The sequence below is a fragment of the Thalia democratica genome, chromosome 9 (assembly GCF_965202585.1).
Source record: "Thalia democratica chromosome 9, ktThaDemo2.hap1.1, whole genome shotgun sequence".
Lineage (NCBI taxonomy): Eukaryota > Metazoa > Chordata > Thaliacea > Salpida > Salpidae > Thalia > Thalia democratica.
Window position 1 is genome coordinate 6,007,729 of NC_139173.1, and position 21,760 is coordinate 6,029,488.

Sequence of the window (21,760 nt, forward strand, 5' to 3'; positions counted from 1 at the left end):
ATAATAGTATTTATATTTAGTCTAGGTAATCTGGACTTTTGATACGTTGTTTTTTCACAGTGAATAACCAAAAGATCAGCTCATACAGATTTAAAAAACACGTATAAAACTATCTATAAACTATTCATTTTCATCATGAACAGTTTTACAAACAAAAAAATAGAGATTTTTTTTACTAAACTCTATTTATACAACAAAAACAGTTTTTGTATTTGCAATTTAAAGAATTAGTTTTCAACTAACTCCATGTTATACTAACCACACTGATACCATGAATCGAAACAGTTTGTCGTCTAAACTTTTATGCTAGTGTCCTTTAAAAACCAACAACCTACGGTTTTATTGCTAATAACTTTCGTAAGTATCGATTTACATTCAGATCTTATCAACAATTTTTTCCTAGTAAACGATTATTGTCTTGTTTTAATGCTAACATGATAAAATATATTTAAAATATCAAGCTCTTACAAAGATAAATCATATTGATATTCGAATCTTTTCCATATTGCAGTTATTGCTAGGTCAAACTTATACAAGAAAAAAAGTTGAAAAATAAAAAAATTGATAGAATTCTAGTCTATTAACTTCAGTTTTTAAACATAAGCTGTAAAAAAAATGATGTAAGCTTTTTGCTGTAACTTATTAATATTATAGACCCGTCATTTTTTTCCAAAAGTGTGAGCTAATTGTTTGCTTGTACCAGGGTTGCCACAGATCAAGCTTTCCGACTTTCTAAATCTAAACCCTTAACTTAGAATTATTCTAAAATACATAATCAAACACTTGAAACTAGAAAGCTTTCAATTTTATTTTTATACAGGTTAAAACAAGAGTTTTTTTGATGAATTAAATCATCTAACTTCCATTACATCACTTGAACTAAATGTGTATGATTGATGTATTTGCATTAAACAGCTCTATTAGCAAAATACTAATTTAAAACTTGCTACAGTTCTAGTTTAAATGCATACATATATTCTTTAACTCTTGTTCTGGATGTAATAGTTTCTGCTTTCATACTGTTACAGCTTTGTTAATACTAAACCCTCGTTCGACCTCAGCCTGGTCATTGTGCAACACATATATGGTTGCAATAACTTTCCGAGAGAAAATTTGGCAGGAACTTACAAAATAGAACTGGTCCAAACGATCTTTACTTTGCTTGAACTTTAATACATTCATTGGAAAACTTACCAAACTTCTAAATTGTTCAATGCTAGCATCACCTTTATAGTTGGAGCACATTTTTTACTTTGTTAAGGAGTGCACAATGTTTGCAAAACGCTTAACAACAATTGTGAATGTGACTCTAATTTTTTTCAAGGCATGACATGCTTTTTACGAATGTACTTCCAATATCCATTCTGCTCCGGAGATTTTCAACCGCTTTTATAACAAGCATTCTTTGTTGAAATGTAAGACCTTTTGTTTCTCAACTAGGTCTTTTATACTCAAATTGGTTGCAGCACAACCAAGTTTTATGGAAGCTTGATCGTTCAAGTAGGGTAGTTGTTCAATATTTAATTATTTGTCATTTTTACCACTATTATTTTACTTCAGGTCTACAATTTGAAATCCGCTATGTGGTGAAACTTAGTAATTGTTTTTCTCATAAGTAATATATTATCAACCTCCCTTGTGGATAGATTACTGTGTCTTATTTATTTGAACTCAATAGTTAAATTATTCAATCTGTTAAATAGAAAATTTTTGCAGTTTTATAAGAATATTTTTTATTAATTTTTGCCACCTGACGGCCTTATAAAAAAAAATATTAAAAATTGAACTGACAAAATCTGACGTTTTCCAAAAACCCCCGGTATTCCCGACTTTGTGGCAACCCTGTGATACAGATAACATCTTCCAAAATTAGTAGGTTTGCTACTCATTGCAGCAAAAACAGTAATTAAAAACTAAACCTTATAAAAAAACTATTGCAAAAACTGTGAGTTAAATTTTTGTTACGCCACAACTAAGTTATTAATGAATCAATCTAATTTATTTTTTTAATACTAGCCGGTAGATTAAAAATTATCGCAAAGTTAGCTGGAGTCTTGTATAGTTGAAACATATTTAGGTGATGAGAAATATGGGTTATATATGAGTTAATTAACAGTCTAATTTTAGTTCTACCCATATTAAAAAAAAATTGAGCTTAATTTATTTATCCTTAGTTTAGCATATAAACTGATAGTATAAAAATACTCATTAGCAAAAAAACTACTACTATCTTTATTTTCGCTGATTAGTAAGGAACCACCTTCTAACATTGAGAAAATACACTAAACAATGTTTTAATATTAAAATGCAACTGAAACTTTATTTATAAAAAGCGAGCAACAATTTTAAAAAAGTACATAAAAAATTACATAATATATTCAACTATTTACAGTCTAATTACTGCGATTTAAAATACATTCAAAGATGAAGGTAAAATTAATAATAACTAAAGTTTATATAACTAATATATATAATTAATTTAAATTATTTATTCTTCCATTGAAACTTCGGCTGCTGATGAATTGTTTTCTTCCACTGGTTTTTCCTGATTCTCAGCTCTAAATAAACAAACTAACAATAAATACAATAAAAAACTTGTAGTTAATCTAGGATTTTTACATTTAAAGTGAAATTTGAAAAATATATTTAGACAATTTTAAATTACTTAATAAAGCTTAAAATGGCACGAAAATAATAAGTTTCTAAGTTATACAAAATACTACTGTACAAACTTTAGAAGTTCACACTACAATATTAAATGCTGATTTATAATATACATTAGGATTTACAAAACTTCAACAAACTTTTCCGAGTCTCCATTTTCTTTTTCTTTTTTCAAATCTTCAGAAATTTCGAACGTCACTTCTTCTATTTCCTCAGTATGAATTTCAGGGCTTTGAGTTCTAATAATATTTTTTTATTCAAAAACTATTTTTCGCGTTTATACAAATAACAAATAAATGATATCTATCAAAATAACGAAACTTAGTACTTAACTTGCATTTGTAAGTTAGATAAAAATTATAATTTAATTTTAGTGGTTTATTAGTATTTTAGTTACAGTAGCGTAAACCTTATTAAAATAGACCTATATTGAACATACATCTACCTATTGCAACAGATTTTGTTGTTATTTACAAAAAAAAAAAAACTCTTAAATATTATGTTTTATAATATTACGTACTTATCTGGGCTTTAAAAAATTAATGTAAAAACTAAACTACACAGAATTAATATATTTAAAAAATAAATAAATAATTAACAAACTAACGATTCAATTTTAGCAACTACTTCAGTTTCAGACTTCGGACTTTCATCACCTTTATTGCTGCTAAATAAATTATTTTAATGTTATTAAACTAGCACGTGATTTTTCAATTTAAAAAATTTCTAAAAGTCAGAGAACAACAATATCAAATGTTATGTTAATTTTGTTAGATAACAACATAAATATATATACTCATCAGTTTATTTTACAGAACTAAACACTTATAGTTATGCACTTTCAAGTTTCTTTATATAATTTTTAGTGAAAACTTAATTCAATTTAATTGAAAAAACTTTTTGATATATTCAAAACTTGCTAAAGCACTTATTGTTTAGTTATTTTATTATCCATTAAACATAAAAAACTCAACTAAAAATTTATTCAAGCCTATTTCTAAATTTTGTCAACGTTTTATAATTAATTTTATTTTTTATCTCTGCTTTATTTAAGAGTTTTATAATTAATTTTTAACACAAATAAAAAATATAAATAATTATAAATTTTAAATACCTGGCATCATCTTCCATCTTACTGCGTTTGGGGCTGCTTGCGGATTTTTCACTAGATGGAGACGCGGAACGCTTCAGGTCCTTTTTATCAGGGCTTCTAAAATAAATATCAGATAAATTATTTATATTATAATTCATATTAATAATTATACTAAATATGTGTACTTAAATAACCTTCTGTATACAATGATATACCTTAAATTACAATCAAACTAACTGTCAAATAAAACATATTTAACAAAACCTGATTTTATACTTGTGTATATTATAAGCATTTTATACAACTACTCCAGAAATTTGAGTTTGTCAATTATTTAAACTAAGCTATGTGATAAAACTAGCTAGAGCTTTATAACAAAAACAAACTTAGACTTGTCTCTGCTTTCAGATCTTTTTCTGCTTTCAGATCTTTTCCTGCTCTTTTTAGATTTCTTGTCCTTACTCCTGGATCTTCTGCGGCTGAAAATTTATAATATTTATATTGTGTGTAACATTTAAGTTAAAATAGTTTAATACCATTTTTCCAAGCAAGACTTATTTTTTAGCTAAAAAGCTCTTAGAACTTGCATTGAGTTCTAAAAATATATAAAAAACATTTTCATTGTACATTGAAAAGACATTTCATTGTAAAATATCTGAGATAAATTGAAAAAACTTAATTTCAAAACAAAATTTCTTATGTATTCATAAACATAGTCTATAGTTTGAATTCAGCTGATATTGTTGAAATCAAAGAACAAAATAACTGCATTCTGTATTTAACTTTTAATCAAAACCACACATTTTTTCTATAACAAACCTGGACTTCCTGTCGCGGCTCCTCTTTCGTTCCCTGCTCCTTGACCTCTTCCTTCTGCTTGTTGATCTCTTCCTCCTCCTTGAGGTGCTTCTTCTCCTCCTGCTGTTTGATCTCCTCCTTCTCCGGCTGCCCGATCTCGACCTTCTCCTGCTCCTGGACCGCTTCCTCTTTCTGCTGTTGCTCCTTGACCTCCTCCTGCTTCTCGATCGCTTCCTCCTTCTGCTGGTCGACCTCTTTCGCGATCTGCTCCTGCTGCGGGACGACTTCCTGCTCTTCTTGCTGTTAGAAAGAGTTTGTATTTATAATAACAAACTCTGTTTTAACAGTTCATTCAAACATGTTGTAAATTAAGTTGGATCAAGTTTTACATTTCTATGAATGAGTTCGAAAATGAAGAACTATTAATTCTCATATTTTCATTCACAACTCTGTAGTCTCTAGAAATGTGTTGTTGTAATAAATGAGAAACTACGACTAAACCTGCAGATTTGATTTTATTTTAGATAATTGATAAGGTTCCTGTTAGTTTTTAATCAGGTGTGCACATTTATGTTGTAATGTTTTTCAAAACCTTTGAAAGTGTTATTGAATACATACATATAGCCAATATGAAATTTTAATTATTTAACAATAAAATTAATACGTTTCATATTATATTGTAAACATTTTAAATAATTATTCTGCTACAATACTATCTAACTCAACTTTTTCCCAATTATCAAATAAAAATCTTTATTTTAGAAAAAACTATAAAAAATTTAAAAACCTTTAGAAATTTATTAAAACTGAAAAACTGTACTATTTTTTATTTTGGTAAATTTAACTTATCTATATTCTAAAAAATGAAAATTTTGTAAATATTTAATGAAAAAAGAAATGAATTTGAACATTTTACTTAAAAATTAACTTGGCATTTTTAAATAAACTAAAAATCATAATTTATACTGTTTATTGTGAAAACTTAAAAAGCATGTAAAATCAAGGAAACAATCAAAAAGTTTAAAGTTTAATTGCTTAAAGTTTTAAGTCTACAGTAATCATAACCACTTTTATTAGAATAATTTTTTTATTGATTTTCCATGCTAACAAAAGAACACAAACTGCACAATTGTATCTACTTCAGAACATAGAAATTATTTACTTAAGAATTTAGCATGATATAAAATACTTTATAATTCCACATGCTTTTCATTTCAAAATTTAACTTGATAGTTTGTTTTTTATTTGGACTTATACTTTCAAAATTGGACATTTTTGATTGTATTTCCATATTACAAATTAGTTGCTTCATAAAAGAGATTAAATTTACATAAGTATAAAATAAATAAACAATACTAGAGTAAAGAACACAAAGTTAACAAATCAACTATTTAAATTGTTCTTGTTTAAAACTAAATAATTAATACGACAATAGATAAGCATATAATTCAAGTAATATATTTTATCAATAAAATTAGATACTTAATTATGTATTTTAAAGCTTATACTCAATAGTTAATTATGTTTATAGACATTTAAGTAATTATAAAATTTTGTATGATAATTAGATAAAAATAAAATGTTCAAGTTTTTTTGTAAATAAACCATAAGCCATTAATAATGCGATAGATTATTAACAAACTTTTGCAAGCAATTAAGTTAAACATTAACTGTGTTATCCAACTACAATGAATTATAAGTAAACAATGTTAACATAAATTAAATTTTATTGTTGATAAAAAATCAAAGCATATAATATAAGTAGAATACAACAATAAACACACTCAGATTTTCAATATATTTTTAAGTAAATTAAATATTTAACTAGCAATGCTTCGAAAAAACTAAGTCAAAACTAGCTACTTATATAGCTTAAACTTTACCAAGTTATAAATAACTTAAATAAAAAGTCATAAATAATTAAAACCTATTCTTTTTCTTTTCAAAACTGCATAATAAAATATTTATAAAAACATCATTTTGTTTATTTTTAACATGTCAAGTTGTAAAACTTAAATAAGTATTATTCCTAGTTTTATAAAATTGTTGTGTGTTTTGCAAACTGTTTTTTTAAATAAACAATGAAAAACAAAAAACTTATGAAAAACATGCGTATTATCATTCAACAATAAAAAATTTTACGTGTGGAAAGAATTCAAACAAGTTTAGCTTTGATGCTTTCAATCTATTAAGCTGTAAACTGCAGTGCAAAAAACAAAGTTTTAATAAAGACGAAATATTTTAACAACGTTAGATTACCTCTTTAATTATTTATTTCTATACATCTTATAAATGTTGAAATGGTAGTTTGTAATCAACTAGTTTTCAACTTTTAGTAGTTATAAATAAACTTTACTAATATATAATTTGAAGTGTTATTCTGAAATCTGAGATTGTTAAAATTATAGAAATTTTTAATCTTTTATAAATACTTTGATAAAAAGTTGTTCATTATTCTAAGACTGCAGCTTTCAATGTGTTCATAACTCTTTTTTAAATTAAACATGCATGTACTCATTAAGTTACATTCAACTATTGAAACAACTTAATTTTTTATTTGAAAATAAGTATTTTTATAAATATTTTATAATAGTTTTTCGTTAACTTATCCACATAAATTAAAAATAATACTTGAATTTATTTTTGCACTTATGTCTAGCGAAAGCACAGGCATCATAAAACCACATTTTTAATTTATTTAAACTTATCTCTTTACAAAAACCTAGTTAATTTGTCAACAAAAAACTGAAAATTATTTTAAATTAAAATTCACCTCTTTTTGCTCTTCTTTTCCTTACTGACGCTTCTCTCTTTACTGACGCTCTTCCTTTCTTTCGATGCGCTCTCTGCTCTCTCTTCGCTTTTCCTCTCCTTGGACGCACTCTCGCGATCTTCGCTTTTGCGATCTTCATTGGCAACACTGTTGTGAAAATAAAGTAAATAAATAAAAAAATATGTTGTGAATGCGAATATTGCTTGATGACTAGAAAGTACACCGGAAGTTCCCAAAGTAAAGGGCTTTTCAGAGTATGATAAACAAACTTTTTGCCATCTTGTTACAAAACTTTACTGTATTTAATTCCACAATAAAGAGCTCAACTGAAAAGGAGCAAATAAACATCAATAAGACAACTTCAAATTGAGAGTTTTTTAATCTGAGTTTTTAAATCGTGATCATTGCGTTTGCATGAAACACTGTGTAGAATAAAGGCTCTCAAGTTGAAATTGTTTAATTAATGTAAAAAATTTACTAGTCTAAATATTGGAAAACTTTCTCGAAAACCAATTTCACTCAAATCCTGGTTGCATGAAGACAGAGGGGGTATTTTTTTTGAAGCAATAATCATTGCTGCATGACCAATACTTCAAACAAAATTTTTAGTTTCCCAAAAGGGCGATACCACCCCTTTACTTTGGGAAATACTCATCTCTACACCTTAAGTTATTTAACTAACAAAAAAAAATTAAAAAGAAGCTACCAGTAATTTCTTGTAAGTTTTAGGCGTCATAAAAATAAAACATAAATTTATAAATTTAAGAAGCTTATAGTTTTTGTATTTTTTATATTTACCTCTTTTCTTTTTCTTCGTCATCACTTTTACTCTTGGATCTTGACCTTTCTTTTTCATCACTGTAAAAATTATTAGATCAAAAAATATACAATTGTAATGGTACTTAATGTTAGCTAGAAAAATATAATAATACCATTAACCTTTGAAAAAGTATAATTAATTTGTTTTTGATATTGGTTAGTGAAAAAAGACTTTTAAAAAACTATAAAGTAAAATTACTAATTATTCAAAACAAAGTTAAAAAAATAATTTACTCAATTATACTTATTATATACCTTTTAGCTTCTACTTCTTTTTCAACACTTTTTCGTTCCTCCCTTTAAAATTTTTTTAATTAAATTTATTTACAAGTATGCAATAAAAATTGTGTATCTTAATTTTATAATGCCTTTCTTAAACTTAACAAAAAAAAGAACTAGCCAATAGAACTAACTTTTGACCATTTTTGTCATCAGGACTTTTAGACTTGGAACGAGATCTGTAATAAAATATAAAATAATTTGTGGTCTTTATCACCATTATTTTACTTGTTGGTATACACCTCAAATTTGGAAAAATAAATAAAAAAACTAATAACACACATTCATAATTTTTCACTATTGCTTAAAATTAATAAAAACAGCAACACAATCTAAAATTGCTTTAAAAATATGAAGCAAATATTAGATGAATTATATACTAATATACGAATAATCAAGTTCTGTGTAGAAGAACAAAACATATAGTAACAATATTACATGGTTGCCAATTAGTCAGCAAAGTTTTCCTTAATTTTTTGTATAATCGGCAACCACATATGTACATAATTTATTGTCACTTTTTAGGTAAAAATTTGAAAGGCTGTTTTATTTGGCAAAGTTGTTAAAAAAAAACTTTTTCGATTAAGAAAGTGACAACCACGTATATTCTTTTTACTATTGATTTATTTCAAACTACTTTCAAGTTACCTGCTCCCCAAACTGGACTTGGAGCTGTTTGAGCTCGATGAACTGCCGCTGGAGCTTCTTGATCTCCTTCTCCTTGTGGAGCGAGACCTTCTCCTGCTTCTGGAGGTGGACCTCCTGCGAGACCTCGAACGCCTCCTTGAACGAGAGCGCGATCTGAACGATCTGTTTTTGTAAGTGTTGTTTAGTGTTTGTTCTTGAAGTTTTTGAAAATCAAAAAATAATAAAAAAACATGAGTTGTTTAGTATCATGTTGATTAGTGTTTGTTTTTAAAGTTTTTGTTAATCAAAATATTTTACATTAACAAAATAGACGAAAACTTCAATTTATAATAAAAAACTTTACTGATATTCTGTCTAATGCTACTGAAGGTTTAAGACAATAGATGTGTTATGTGAATGTGCTATATTCTAAAAAGTGCAATGTGAAAAGAAAGGTAAATAAAAATATCTGGAAGAATTCAAGGAAATCAGCAGTGTAATATAAATAATTTATAATGATTTTAAAGTGTTTTCACATATTACTTAATGCAGTTTTTTAAAGAAAGATCTATATTTTTTTTCATCTAGATTATCAAGTTATTATGATCTTAAAACCTCTATATTCCCTATTAAAATACCTGTTTTTTATAAACCTAAAACCTGTAATAAAAAATCATCATTCAATTTTGTTTTTGATCGTTGTTCATAATGAATTTTCATTAATTAATCATTAAAATCATTTATAATATCACAGTAGAACATAAACTTTTATTTTTGTACACCAATAAATACTAAACAGATCACTAGTTTAATTTCTTTTCTAGGATTAGGATTAATTCAAAATATTTGGCTGTGGAAATTTCATAGGTGGATCACTAGTTAATAATTAACAATAAGTATCAAATCCAATTTTCTTTCTTCAATAATTCATTCTTTTCCATTTGTTGAAATCAGAAGGAAAATGTTTGGACTATGTTGCATATTTCAGGAACATAACTTCTAATTAACAACTTTATATAATTTGCAAATATTTTTAACATTAAAAAATTATATACTACCACATTTTAAAACGTTTTAAACAAAGATATAAAAATAAAACTTACATACAAGTTGTAATTGTAAGCGCTAAAATAAAATTAAATGATTAAAGTTGTAAATAAACGCCATCCGTAACAATAAAACATAATTTGTACCATTTAAAGTGCGAGTTCTGATCAGCTCATAGCGCTTGCTGAAGTAGTTCACCGTCGATAAACCTCCACGGTATTTAGCTCAAGCGCTGTTTACGTTAACCACATTACTCCCTTGCCACTATTACCTGACTCATCCAATTACTTACACCTCCTCTCACCTTACACCTCGTTGCAGTAGTAAAATGCCACTATACAGTACAGATGAACAGTCTGTAATGGGTTATGTTTGAAAAAGGTTAATTGTAATTTGGTTAGTAAGCTGCTGAGTTAGGTGAGTTGCTGGATTTGTCTTAATCATCTCTTGACCGTTGAATTGATGATTCTCAACGTTGAACTCTATGCTCTGTCCATACTGCTCCCACACCTCACAACTCCATGCCTACACAATCCGTGTTGCTTGACAGATCTTACTGTTCTCCCATTTAGAGCTTTGCACACCCAACAGCGATTGAAGAAGAGACGTTCAGTTTGGTAAAGCGCATGTGCATAGGACCATTGGTTAATTAAGAAAATAAACAGTAAATAAATTGTTAAATTTTAACTACAAAAAGCAAACTAATGATCTTAAATATCCTTAAATACTTTTATTAAACCTTACACACCAACAAACAATTACCTCCTGAATTTGGGGCAGTCCCTGGATATGTGTCCCATCCGGTCGCAGGTGTAGCACCGCTTCTGGCTGTGCGGGGCGCCACCGAATCGTCCACCGAACCTCCCCCCAAACCTGTCCCCGTAGTAGGGTCGCGGTGGTGGTGGCCTCGGCCTGGAGCGACTCACGTTGTTGGAAAGGTCAACTTTAACCCGGTTGCCGCATATCATCCTTGAAAAATTAAAATTGAAATCACCCAAATAAAAAAAATTATAAGAAAACAATTAATATGATGTACTGACAAGATTATAATCAATAAATATTTAAAAAACACACACTAGTTATTACCTGACTTACTTCACTACCCAATAGAAAAAATATGTAAAAAACACTATTCACACTATTTACAGACAAACGTTTAACTGCAAACTGTCTTTCATTAATTCAAACAGTACGATATGAACTACAAAAACATGACTCACTTTCCATCAAGACCCCTGACGGCGTCTCTCGCGTCCTGGGAATCCTCGAATATGATGTAAGCGAACCCGGGCGGGCTTCTGGCGACCCACACAGAGGTTATCTTGCCGTAGTACTCGAACTCGTCTTCGAGCTCCGATTTCGAAGCGTTGTTGCCAAGGTTACCAACGTAAACCTTGCATTCCCTGGTAATTATGAATTTATGGATTAAATTTTTTTATTTAAACTAAGGCGTGAAGTGTCAAAAACTGTAAGTTTATCTGAAATATTTACTTAAAACTAAAGTTTTATAACTCAACAAATCAGTAAGTGAGCTTTTTATTTTCCAAGAAGCCTGACAATAATAAATTACAATCTATACATATTGTGTAAAAAAAAATTAACAAAGCTAACGTTTAAAAAGTTTATTTAAATCATAAATTTATATAAACTCAACATCCAGTTTATACTTAAGCTACAAATTGAAGATAATGCTAGTTGCTGTTATTTCACGTTGTATAAAATCAGCCACCTTAAATAATATAATATAACTTGATGCAAATAGAATCTAGAAAACATTGATAGGTAAACAAGCTATAAGGTTAAAGGAAGTTAATTATTTATACTCTTATGCTTCACTCCTACTTTTTTTTCTTATCATATTTTAAATAATTATCTATAGTTTATAATATAAGGTATTACATAGGGATAATGTTAGTTTTCATAAAAAAAAGATAAACCTAACAAGCTGTGGATAGAACTCATAGAACTCTTAAATAATAAGTAAATTTAGTTATTTAGTAAACCTGCTGCGACTCCTACTTCTCCGCCTTCGTCCTCTCGACCTACTCCTTGACCTCCTCCTGCTCCTAGATCTGTCCCTTCTCTTCCTACTTCCAGATCTCGACCTCTTCCTTGACCTGTGTAGAGTTGTGTAGGTCTTTATTACATTGTTATCTTTACAGTTTGTTTATTATTCAAAAGTAAATAAACTTAACAAATTAAATAAAGAGTTACTCCTCAACTAAATATAACACAAAAGAACTAGAAAGTAAATAGTTCAATTTATCTTATCACCTGCTTCTCTTGATTTCTCTGCTCCTCGAGCGCGACTTGGAGTCGTTACTGCTGTTGCTGGAAATGCTGCTGTCTCGAGCAGGCATTTTATTAAAATAAAATTCTGTTGAATATTGGTTGATAAAAACATTGAGATTGCAGATTGGTTAAAAAAGTACTTTTGATGAGGAACGAAAGATTAGTATCAGAAGAACTACAAAACCAAGAAATAAATAGCAAAAAGGATTTTTTTTAAGAAACAATTATCCAATCAAGTTCATAACTAATAAGTTTGAAAAACTTCAAATACTAGAAGATAAACCACATGTTCCTAAACACAATATTTAAAAGTTCCTTACATAAAAAAGGTTTCAGAAAAATTTAGCAGAAATATAACAAAATCTTTGGAAGTAATTGGTATTAATATTAAAGTAGCTAAAATTGGAAGCTATTTCTTATTGAAAGATCGGATTGATAATTTTTTCAGTAGTTGCATTGTTTATAAGTTTCAATGTCCAGGTACCTGGATACCCAATATATTGGAGAAACGGAGCAACAACTGTTTGTCCGAATTAAAGAACATACTAGGCCAACAAATAGTGCAGTATTCTCACATATAGAACAATGTAAAATTTTCTAAAATTATAATAATATTTTCAATTGTTTTGATGTAATTAAATATTGTAAAAATCTAAATATTTTATTAGCAGTAGAGGCAGTTATGATTAAAAAATTCAAACCAAAACTTAATCATCAACTAGGTCCTGATGAAGAATCTAGAATTACATTCAACGTTTTTAAAAATTCATTTTTGTTCTAATTGTCCTTTTTAGTTTTTAGAATTAATTTGATTATTTTAATATTGATTGTTTTTTTAAGTTTACTGGTATTTTGTTTTATTATTAAAATTAGTTAAATTTTGAAAGCACTGTTTAAATAAAATTGTCTAATGGAAAAAATATGATTATTAGCAATTAATTGGTACATCTTTCCTTTAAATAGTTTATCAATAGAACCTTTCAAATTTTTTTTCTAACTCTTAACTAAAAAACTAGTCTCTTACTTGCTTTTTTTCTTAACCATTTTTTATTTATTACTTTAAAAGCTCTAATTTGCTCATGGTTGCCACAGATCAAGCTAAGAAAAATTTCCTGAATTTTCTAAATCAAACAGCTAAATTTAAACCAACTTATTCTAAAATACATAATCTAAAACTTCTAATTGATAATCTTCTAATACATAATACTTCTAATACATAATCTAACGCTTCTAAACTATATAAAGCTTTCAATCTAATTTCAATACAGGTTAAAACAACAGTTTTTTTTTGCTGAATTCAATCATCAAAGTTCCAGCACATCACTTGAACCATCCGTGTATGATTGATGTATTTGCAATAAACAGCTCTATCAGAAAAATACATGTATTATTACCTTATAAAAACAGTTTGTCTGAAAAAAGACACAATTTTTTAGCATTTCCTAGCATACATGTATCTAAATAAACGAAACGACGTTATAAGGAACTTCTTAAGTTAATAACAAACTTTCACAATTAAAATCTTAAAAAAATAACTAACTTTTACAGTTGAAACCTTAAAACAATAAAAAACACAATTGTTTAGAATTTCCTAGCATAAATGTATCTAAATCAGGGTTTCCCTAACTTTTTTGCAAATTGCCCCCTTTAAAGAAATTGTAAAGGCATGGCCCCCTTCAACAAGTTTAACTACAATAAAAAACACCAAAGACCTTTTTTTTTTGCTCATCATCTGCAACTCAAGAACATCTAGTGTAAGTTTCAAATTATGACCTCCTGGCCCCTCTGTGGCTCATTTACTGCTCATGGCCCCCCTCTTACCCCTTTGCTGCTCGTGGCCCCCTGAGTATCTGTCATGGCCCCCAAGGGGGCCACTCAGTCCACGTTGGGAAACCCTGATCTAAATAAACAAAACAACATATAAGGAACTTTGACAATTAAAACCTTAAATTAATAAGGAACTTACACAACTAAAACCTAAAAACAATAACCGTTTTACAATTAAAACCTTAAAACAATAAAGAACTTAATCTTTTAGAACTTTTAAAAGTAAACTTTAGTCTTAGACTTTATATTATTTATTAGACTTAATATAAAAGTTGTAAAACAACCTAGAAGGTAAATTATCTAATAATAAAAAAATATTTACTTAATTCACTATGGAAGTGTCCTTGCTACAGATCATCAATACTAAAAAGCTTACAAAATCTGCTTGTTCAAGTAGGGTACTTGTTCATTATGTTAATAAAAAAAAATTGCGGTTTTATAAAGGATATTTTACTAATTTATACCAGATGAAGGCATTGAAAACTAAATAATTTTTAGGAAAATTTGGTACTTTTTTTTTGACTTTAAAGGATTTTAATTAATTTTTACCTTTTGAAGGCTTTGGAAAATAAGGAATTTTGTAAATCTAAACTGACAAAATCTTAGTATTTTTTAAATTTTACAAGTTTCCTGACTTTTTTTCAAAACCCCACATTTTTCCTGACTTATGTAATTTTTCCCGACTTTTCCTGACCTTGGGCAACCCTGTTTGCTACTTATTTTTAAATATAGAAGCTCACACTGTTTGATACTGTTGTTGAATCGTGTGGATGTATTTATTATTAACTATGGAAGGAAAGACTGCTTAAAATTTGAGAATTGACTTAAGAAACAATATGAAATTAAGTTTTAATGAATTTTTAAGAAGTTAAAAGTAAAACGATGTGTACCATACTTGTGAAAAGCATTGCTTTATTTACTCGAGAGTGGAATTATTAACTTAAACAAAAGTTATACGCTTCAGTGCTCAATTGTCATAACAACTATTAACATTTTAAAAACTCTGTTGTTGACTATAAATAAGTATCAGAAACTTTTCTTACTAAATTAACTCTATCTCAAAAACTAAATTGTTTCTTTTCCATATTATAAAAAATTATACTTATTTTATACTTAAATATAATATCAAAAAATACATTTCCTGAAAATTTAAAGTATAATGCTTTAAAAATAAAGTAGGGAATAGAGTTTTAGTGAATTTTTCAAAATTATAAGAAAAACAGCCATGAAAACTTTGATTTCATTAGTTATATTGGATTTTTTTTTTACAAAACTGATGTTATCATAAAAGTTAAATGATTTTTTTTTTGCAAAAAGTATCTTATAACATATACTCCAAACAAGAGCCAATGTTAATTTTTATAAAAAATAAAATTTTAGACCCCCTATGCCCTAAGTATATTAGTTGTTATCAAAAGTTCGTAACAGTACTAAAAATTTTTAATTATTAAATGCTGCAAAAATTTAAGATTGTTTAAATAGAATATATTTCTATTCTATATTTCTATAAGTTAATTCATTAGAATACTTGTTTCTAAATTTAAACAAACTGTTAATAATTTTTGTGTTGTTCATTTTTCAAGCTATTTTGTTTTAGACTTCAAGTCTATAAAACACTTAATATATATAGTTTAAAAATTTTGAACACTTATTTTGGGAAATACAGGTTGTTGAGTATTATTATACTGTTCATTATTTATCTAATGTGATTGGTATGAATATTTAAACTTACTTAACTTAAATACAAAGTTTCTTGAGGACAAAAGTGGGGTAAACATTTTTAAAACTACATATAAAAATAAGCTATAAAAAACTTATAAGCAACTTAAGTTTGAGATTTCAATAAGTTCCTTTTGGGAGATGCCATCTTACCAGGATTGCCACTCTATAAGTAAAAAAATATCCTGAGATACCAAAAACTATTTTGAGTGCACTTAAACTACCCTGAGTCATCCTGAATTTTTTAAATCCTTAAAACAATATTTTTGACTCTGATGCAAACTACCTATACCTTATGTTCATTTTTATTCTGTATAATAAAAAGAAAAGCTGTTTATACATGCTGCTACATTTTATGTTTTATTAAAAAATATAATTGTTAAATTATTCTTGTTTAATTATACAATTTAAATAAACTGAAACAAATATAAACAATGATAGTGAAACAGGATCTATTAAATCTTATTGAAGATTTAAAAAATATTTTCTGAGATTATTACCCTTAAATGTAACTTGTGTTTTTTATTAAAAAATATTTGGAATTAGCCTGAGCTGAAAAAATATAAGAGCATAGGAAGGTTAAAAAACTATTTTTGAAATTTGGCGTTGATATTTACATACTAAGCTACAAATTACTTTTTACAGGAATGCCACTCATTTTTTCAAAAAAATTTCAGGTTTTTAAAATTTCTTCCAGGTTTTTACAAGTACAAATTTTTGGGTCTATTTTTAGTTTAAAGTCAAGTTAATGGTAAAAAACTGTTTTAAATAGTATAAAAACATTGAAAACATACTGATCTATATGATAATATAATTATCTGTATGATAAATTTTTTGCTTTATATCAATTTTTTTTTTACTTCAAATGTAAAAATTGTTTGAAATTCCAGGTTTTTTAATGATTTTTGTTCAAAATTTCTCAAATTCCAGGTTTTTTTGATTAAGTTTTCAAATATCAGGTTTCCAGGTGGAATCCCTGAAATTGTCAAATTCAAGGATTAGTAGCATTTGTGTTTTAACTGCTTGTTGGAATTCTGAAACTACTTTTGCAATCAAAGAGGCTTCAATAAATTTTTTATAGGAACCGTAAACTAAAAAGGTGAAATTATTCTATTTAACTAAAAGTTTATCTTCACCTACAGTTTTTAAGCAATTGTTTTAAAAGTTTCTCAGAGTAATCTTTAATAAATTTAAAACAATTTGTAGGAAACAGATTTATAAATTTTGTATATATATTTTTTTCTTTTACTAAGCCAAAAAATGATTTTTTTTAGTTTATTCATAATCTTTTTTATTATCTGCTTCCTACAAGTTTTTTGTAATGTTATAATGTTAATTAGTACATTTCCTGTAAATTTGAAGCAAATTGCTTTTAGAGTATATGAGGAGATATATTTTTAGTGAATTTTTAATAATTCTGAGAAAATCAACCTTGAAAATTTTTGATTCTATACAGTTGTATTGGACATTTTTACAAACCTTGTTATATCTCAAAGATTAATTGTTTTTTTTTTGTTCTATAAAAATTATCTTACAGTTATTATACTTTACTCTAAGCTTTCAAATGAGAGCCTATGTTAATTTTTGTAAAAAGCAATGTTGGAACCCCTATGCCCATAGTTTTTTTTTTTTAATTATATTTTTTAGTTTTGTCTTTTTTTTTTTTTAAATCTGCTTTCTATAAGTTGTTTGTACTATTTAAAAGAATATTTGCTCTAAGTTTGAATCTTTTGAATCATAATTGCTTTAATATGAATGAAGAAACAGATTTCTAGTAAGTTTTTAAAACTCAGTGAAAATAGGCAAACAAAAACTTTAATTCCATAAAGTTGTAATGGATCATTTTTACAAAACTGGTTGTATCTTGAAGCTAATTTTTATTTTTTGTTTAGTAAAAAGTATTTTTTAGTATATTATATACTCTAAGCTTTAAAATAAAGAGCCAATGTTTTTGTTTAAAAAATGTTGATCCTGTTTGTATATGAAACCTGAAATGCATTATTTTATAGATTGTAACATGCTAAAAGATTTTGTTAAAAAATCTGTTTTCCATTACCATGACCAATTACAACATACATGAACAATATGCATGCTGCTTTAAAATATTTTGCATAAATCATTGAACATTTTGGAACTTAAAGTAAGAACTAAAAATTTAATTAAGAAAATAAATTATTTTTATAAACATGTTATAGAATGTGTACTTTTATGCATAAAGTACTCTTAAATCATAAACCAATAGTTAAAACTGCACAACTTCTTGAAATTAAAGATGTTAATACTATCAATTTCTAAATTATGATAGTAGCTTATAAAATGTCAGCTAAAATTGTACAAGCTAAAAAATTAGTTATACCATGTAAGCTATGTATTAATATTACAATCTAACAGAAAATGCAAAGTTTATAAGAGAAACTTTATTATTTAAATTTTAAGCCTGTCATTAACTTCATAATATGATAAGTTTATAAAATAAAAAGTTTTCTAAAAAAGACCTAATTTGATAAATACTGGGTTCCACTGAATTTTCAAAAATAAACCCTATGTCAATTTCAAGTCAGGCCTTTCTAACATGTAATAAAAAACAGTTATAAAGGGATGCTAGCTGCTTTATAAACAAATGAAAATATTGTTTATTCACTACCTTTTAGAGTTTTGGCTTTAAAAAATTCAAAAATTGCACAGAAAATAGTTTGAAATATTTTTTCTTTTAACATATTATTAATATTTAAATATGGCCCGCCACTTGGTAAAAATATGCAAGACTTTGTTTTTTTTATGAAGATTTTCTAAATTTTTTTCACAAACCTGTAAATAATTTGTCTTTGATAAAATTGTTTTAAGATATTTCTTCCAGGTTATCTGAAATTCTTCAAGGTTTTTAAAAGTACACGTTTCTGGGTATAATTTTAGTTTAAAGTCAAGTTTAAGGTAAAAAACTGTGTTTAATAAAAAAACAACATTGAAAAGATACTGTGAAGCTACTTTAAATGTGTTTTTTAAAAGAAATTTTTTTATTTATATGATAGTTTTTTTGTGTTGAATCAAAATTTTACTACTCTACATGTAAATATTGTTTACAGGGTTGCCAAATGTTTTGGCAAATTTTCTCTAGGTTTTTAAAAGTACACATTTATGGGTCTAACTTTTAGTTTCAAGTTAGGTTTAGGGTAAGAAACTGTGTTTAATATTATAAAAACATTGAAAAGGTACTGTAAAGGTACTTTAAATGTGTATTTTAATAATAATGAATTATGATTAAGACAAATTTTTTGATCTATATGATATATATTTTGAGTTCAATTGAAATTTTACTATTGAACATGATAAAATTGATAAAAATTCAATGTTTTTTTATGTGATCTTTGTACAAAGTTCAAGGTTTTTTTTTTTCAAATTCCAGGTTTTTTCAGGACTTTTGGCCTAAATTGTAAAATTGCAGGTTTTTACAGGTTATTCCAGGTTTTTTAGCAACCCTGTGTTTAAAATTCTATGTTTTTCCAGGTTTTTAGTGATTTATATTCAAAATTAGAGGTTTTTTTTAATTACTCAAGTTCCATGTTTTGGCCTGAATTGTCAAATTCTAGGTTTTTCCAGGATTGTAGGTTTTTTTACACCCTGTTGTTATTTCAGCAAACTAAAAGAGAAATAAACTCAACAAATAACTTTTAAATAGTTTTTTTGATGTCCGATAGTTTATAAAGCTATATGTAAGGTTATCAAAATTGTTAGAGTTAATTATACTATATATCTTTTACACTTAAACTGTGTATTTAAAGGTTGTTTTAAGTAGTCGAATTTTGGTATATATTTAGTTGAGTGTCAAGATATGTTTTTCACTCTTTAAGAATCTAATCCTAAAAATTAAACTTTAGGAAGATTTAAATGATTAAAGGATTTACCATGACAATTAGATTTCTATAAAAAAATTGAAATTATAAGGAACCACACCATCTACTGATGAAAAAAATCCCCTAAAAAGACCAATAAAAACACCATTAAAATATGGAATAAAGCTGCATTATATTGAGGTAACCTACCACAATAACCTAAGTAACCTGAAATATACATAAACACAAGTTTATTTGTTTCTTTGTCTTTTAATGTAAAAAAGTTTAATTAGTAGTAATCATTTATTTGTATTTGTCAACAAACTTAAAGTTGTGTTGATCAAAAAAGTTATACTATTCAATAAAATATTCTTAAAAGTTATATGGCTTGGTACTACAAGTTTTATCAAAATTAACAAATTCAATGAAGTTTTGTTCATTCCATATTTCTCTTTGTTTAGTTTGGTCAGTTGCACTAGTTTTTGAAAATTTTACTAAAATTTATGCAAATTCAATTTTCTAAGCTAGTGATAAAATGGACTTAAACCAAAAAATGAGTTTCATAACTTAGCTAACATAAGCAAGTGCTATGCGATGCGCAATGCGTATTGCGTATAAAAATAATTCTTTTCTTCTTCTACTTTTATTATAGTTTGAGTTTTGAACATAGAACACATGTTTCAACAAACTAACTTTAAAAATAACTTATGCTTTTTTATAAACTAAAAACAAACTTTTCTAAGTTATATTAAGTTATAAACAAACAAGCTTTTTATGTAGGTAAGGTAGTTTTATGCAAATAAAAGTTTGTATTTTTTATAAAGTTAAATCCAAAAGAAGAATTTTTTTAATTATAGATATTTTTATGTAGTGAAAGATTTGTTTAAAAAGAGATAAAAAATCATTTAACATATTCTTTTAATGCTAATGTTAATCAATTGTTTTGAAAATAATAACATACAAAAGATCATTTTTTATAATTAACGGTTCAAAATTATTTTTTTAAATATTCATTTGTACTAACACATTAGTAATAAGGGTACCTACAAAATAACGTGAAAGAAGTAAAATAGTAAAATAATTTTCATTTCCTTAAATTTTTCTAAATTTTCTTAATTTATAAACAAGTTTTTGTTCAGAGTTAAATACTTTGTGTTTATTGTACACAATGCAAACTGTAAAAAGAAGTAATATATATCACATTATTTATTTCTTAAAAGACTTAAAAGAACAACTTAAATGTTTTTTATAATGTACATTTCTAATAATTAATTAAGAAATGTATTTAACTCTAGACTAGGGGCGTCGCGTTGGGTGGCAGCGATTGGAGCTGTTGTTCTACGTAGTCAAAAGAAAAAAAAAGAAAATATTTTTTTTTATTAATTTTAGATTTTATGCCTTTTTTCATCGAATTTAAAAATAAATTTGTTCGTTTAAAAATTTTACATTCAATCTTTAGATATTCGGTAAAATATCGCTTCATTTTAAACATATACAAATTTTCTATACAAAAAGCTGTTGGAAAGCTCAATTTTGCAATAGAACGTAAGAAATGAACTGCAGCAACAAGTGAATTAAAAATAGTTTTTAAACATTATGCATTGGAAAATGTAGTTATTGTAAACCAATTGAATATACTGAACTGAATGTAAAGTTTACACTTAGAGTTGAATGTTGCAAGATCAAAACCCAGTGGTCAACACATATACAACAAAGATAAAACTATCAAAGCCAAAAGTTATAAAAAGATCTTGAAAAGCATTGTTAATAAAAATTACAAAACTTTATAGTTTTGTGTGTGCTTTATTAATAATTGTTTTAGTTATAGTTCAAAAAAAATTAATCACCTTTTCACATCAATATTTTCTTATTTCAGAATACCTTACAATATTTTGAAAAAATCTATCTATCTATGGCTATCTATTCCATTTTCGATGACTAAATAATTTTTTTTGAAAGGTTTTATTCTTTAAATAAGCAATACTTAACTAA

At 26.5% G+C, this 21,760-nt stretch overlaps 1 protein-coding gene across 3 annotated transcripts; it reads right to left on the minus strand.

Annotated features, from left to right (window-relative positions):
• Positions 1-2,306: 2,306 nt before the first annotated feature.
• Positions 2,307-12,473, minus strand: LOC145843805 (uncharacterized). Of its 3 annotated transcripts, none has more exons than XM_082951039.1 (15): positions 12,375-12,473; positions 12,104-12,217; positions 11,321-11,503; positions 10,863-11,069; positions 9,075-9,236; positions 8,561-8,605; positions 8,403-8,444; positions 8,127-8,186; positions 7,329-7,475; positions 4,577-4,855; positions 4,144-4,236; positions 3,779-3,871; positions 3,272-3,331; positions 2,805-2,903; positions 2,307-2,558 (listed from the first exon to the last, which is right to left on the minus strand). In XM_082951039.1, the coding sequence occupies exons 1-15, from the start codon at positions 12,458-12,460 to the stop codon at positions 2,489-2,491; spliced, it is 1,740 nt and encodes a 579-aa protein (XP_082807165.1). In that variant the 5' UTR covers positions 12,461-12,473; the 3' UTR covers positions 2,307-2,488. The 3 variants fall into 3 exon arrangements, with proteins under 3 accessions (XP_082807165.1, XP_082807166.1, XP_082807164.1); XM_082951040.1 differs by having other exon boundaries at positions 3,272-3,328; positions 3,779-3,874; XM_082951038.1 differs by having other exon boundaries at positions 3,779-3,874.
• Between the last annotated feature and the right edge of the window lie 9,287 nt (positions 12,474-21,760).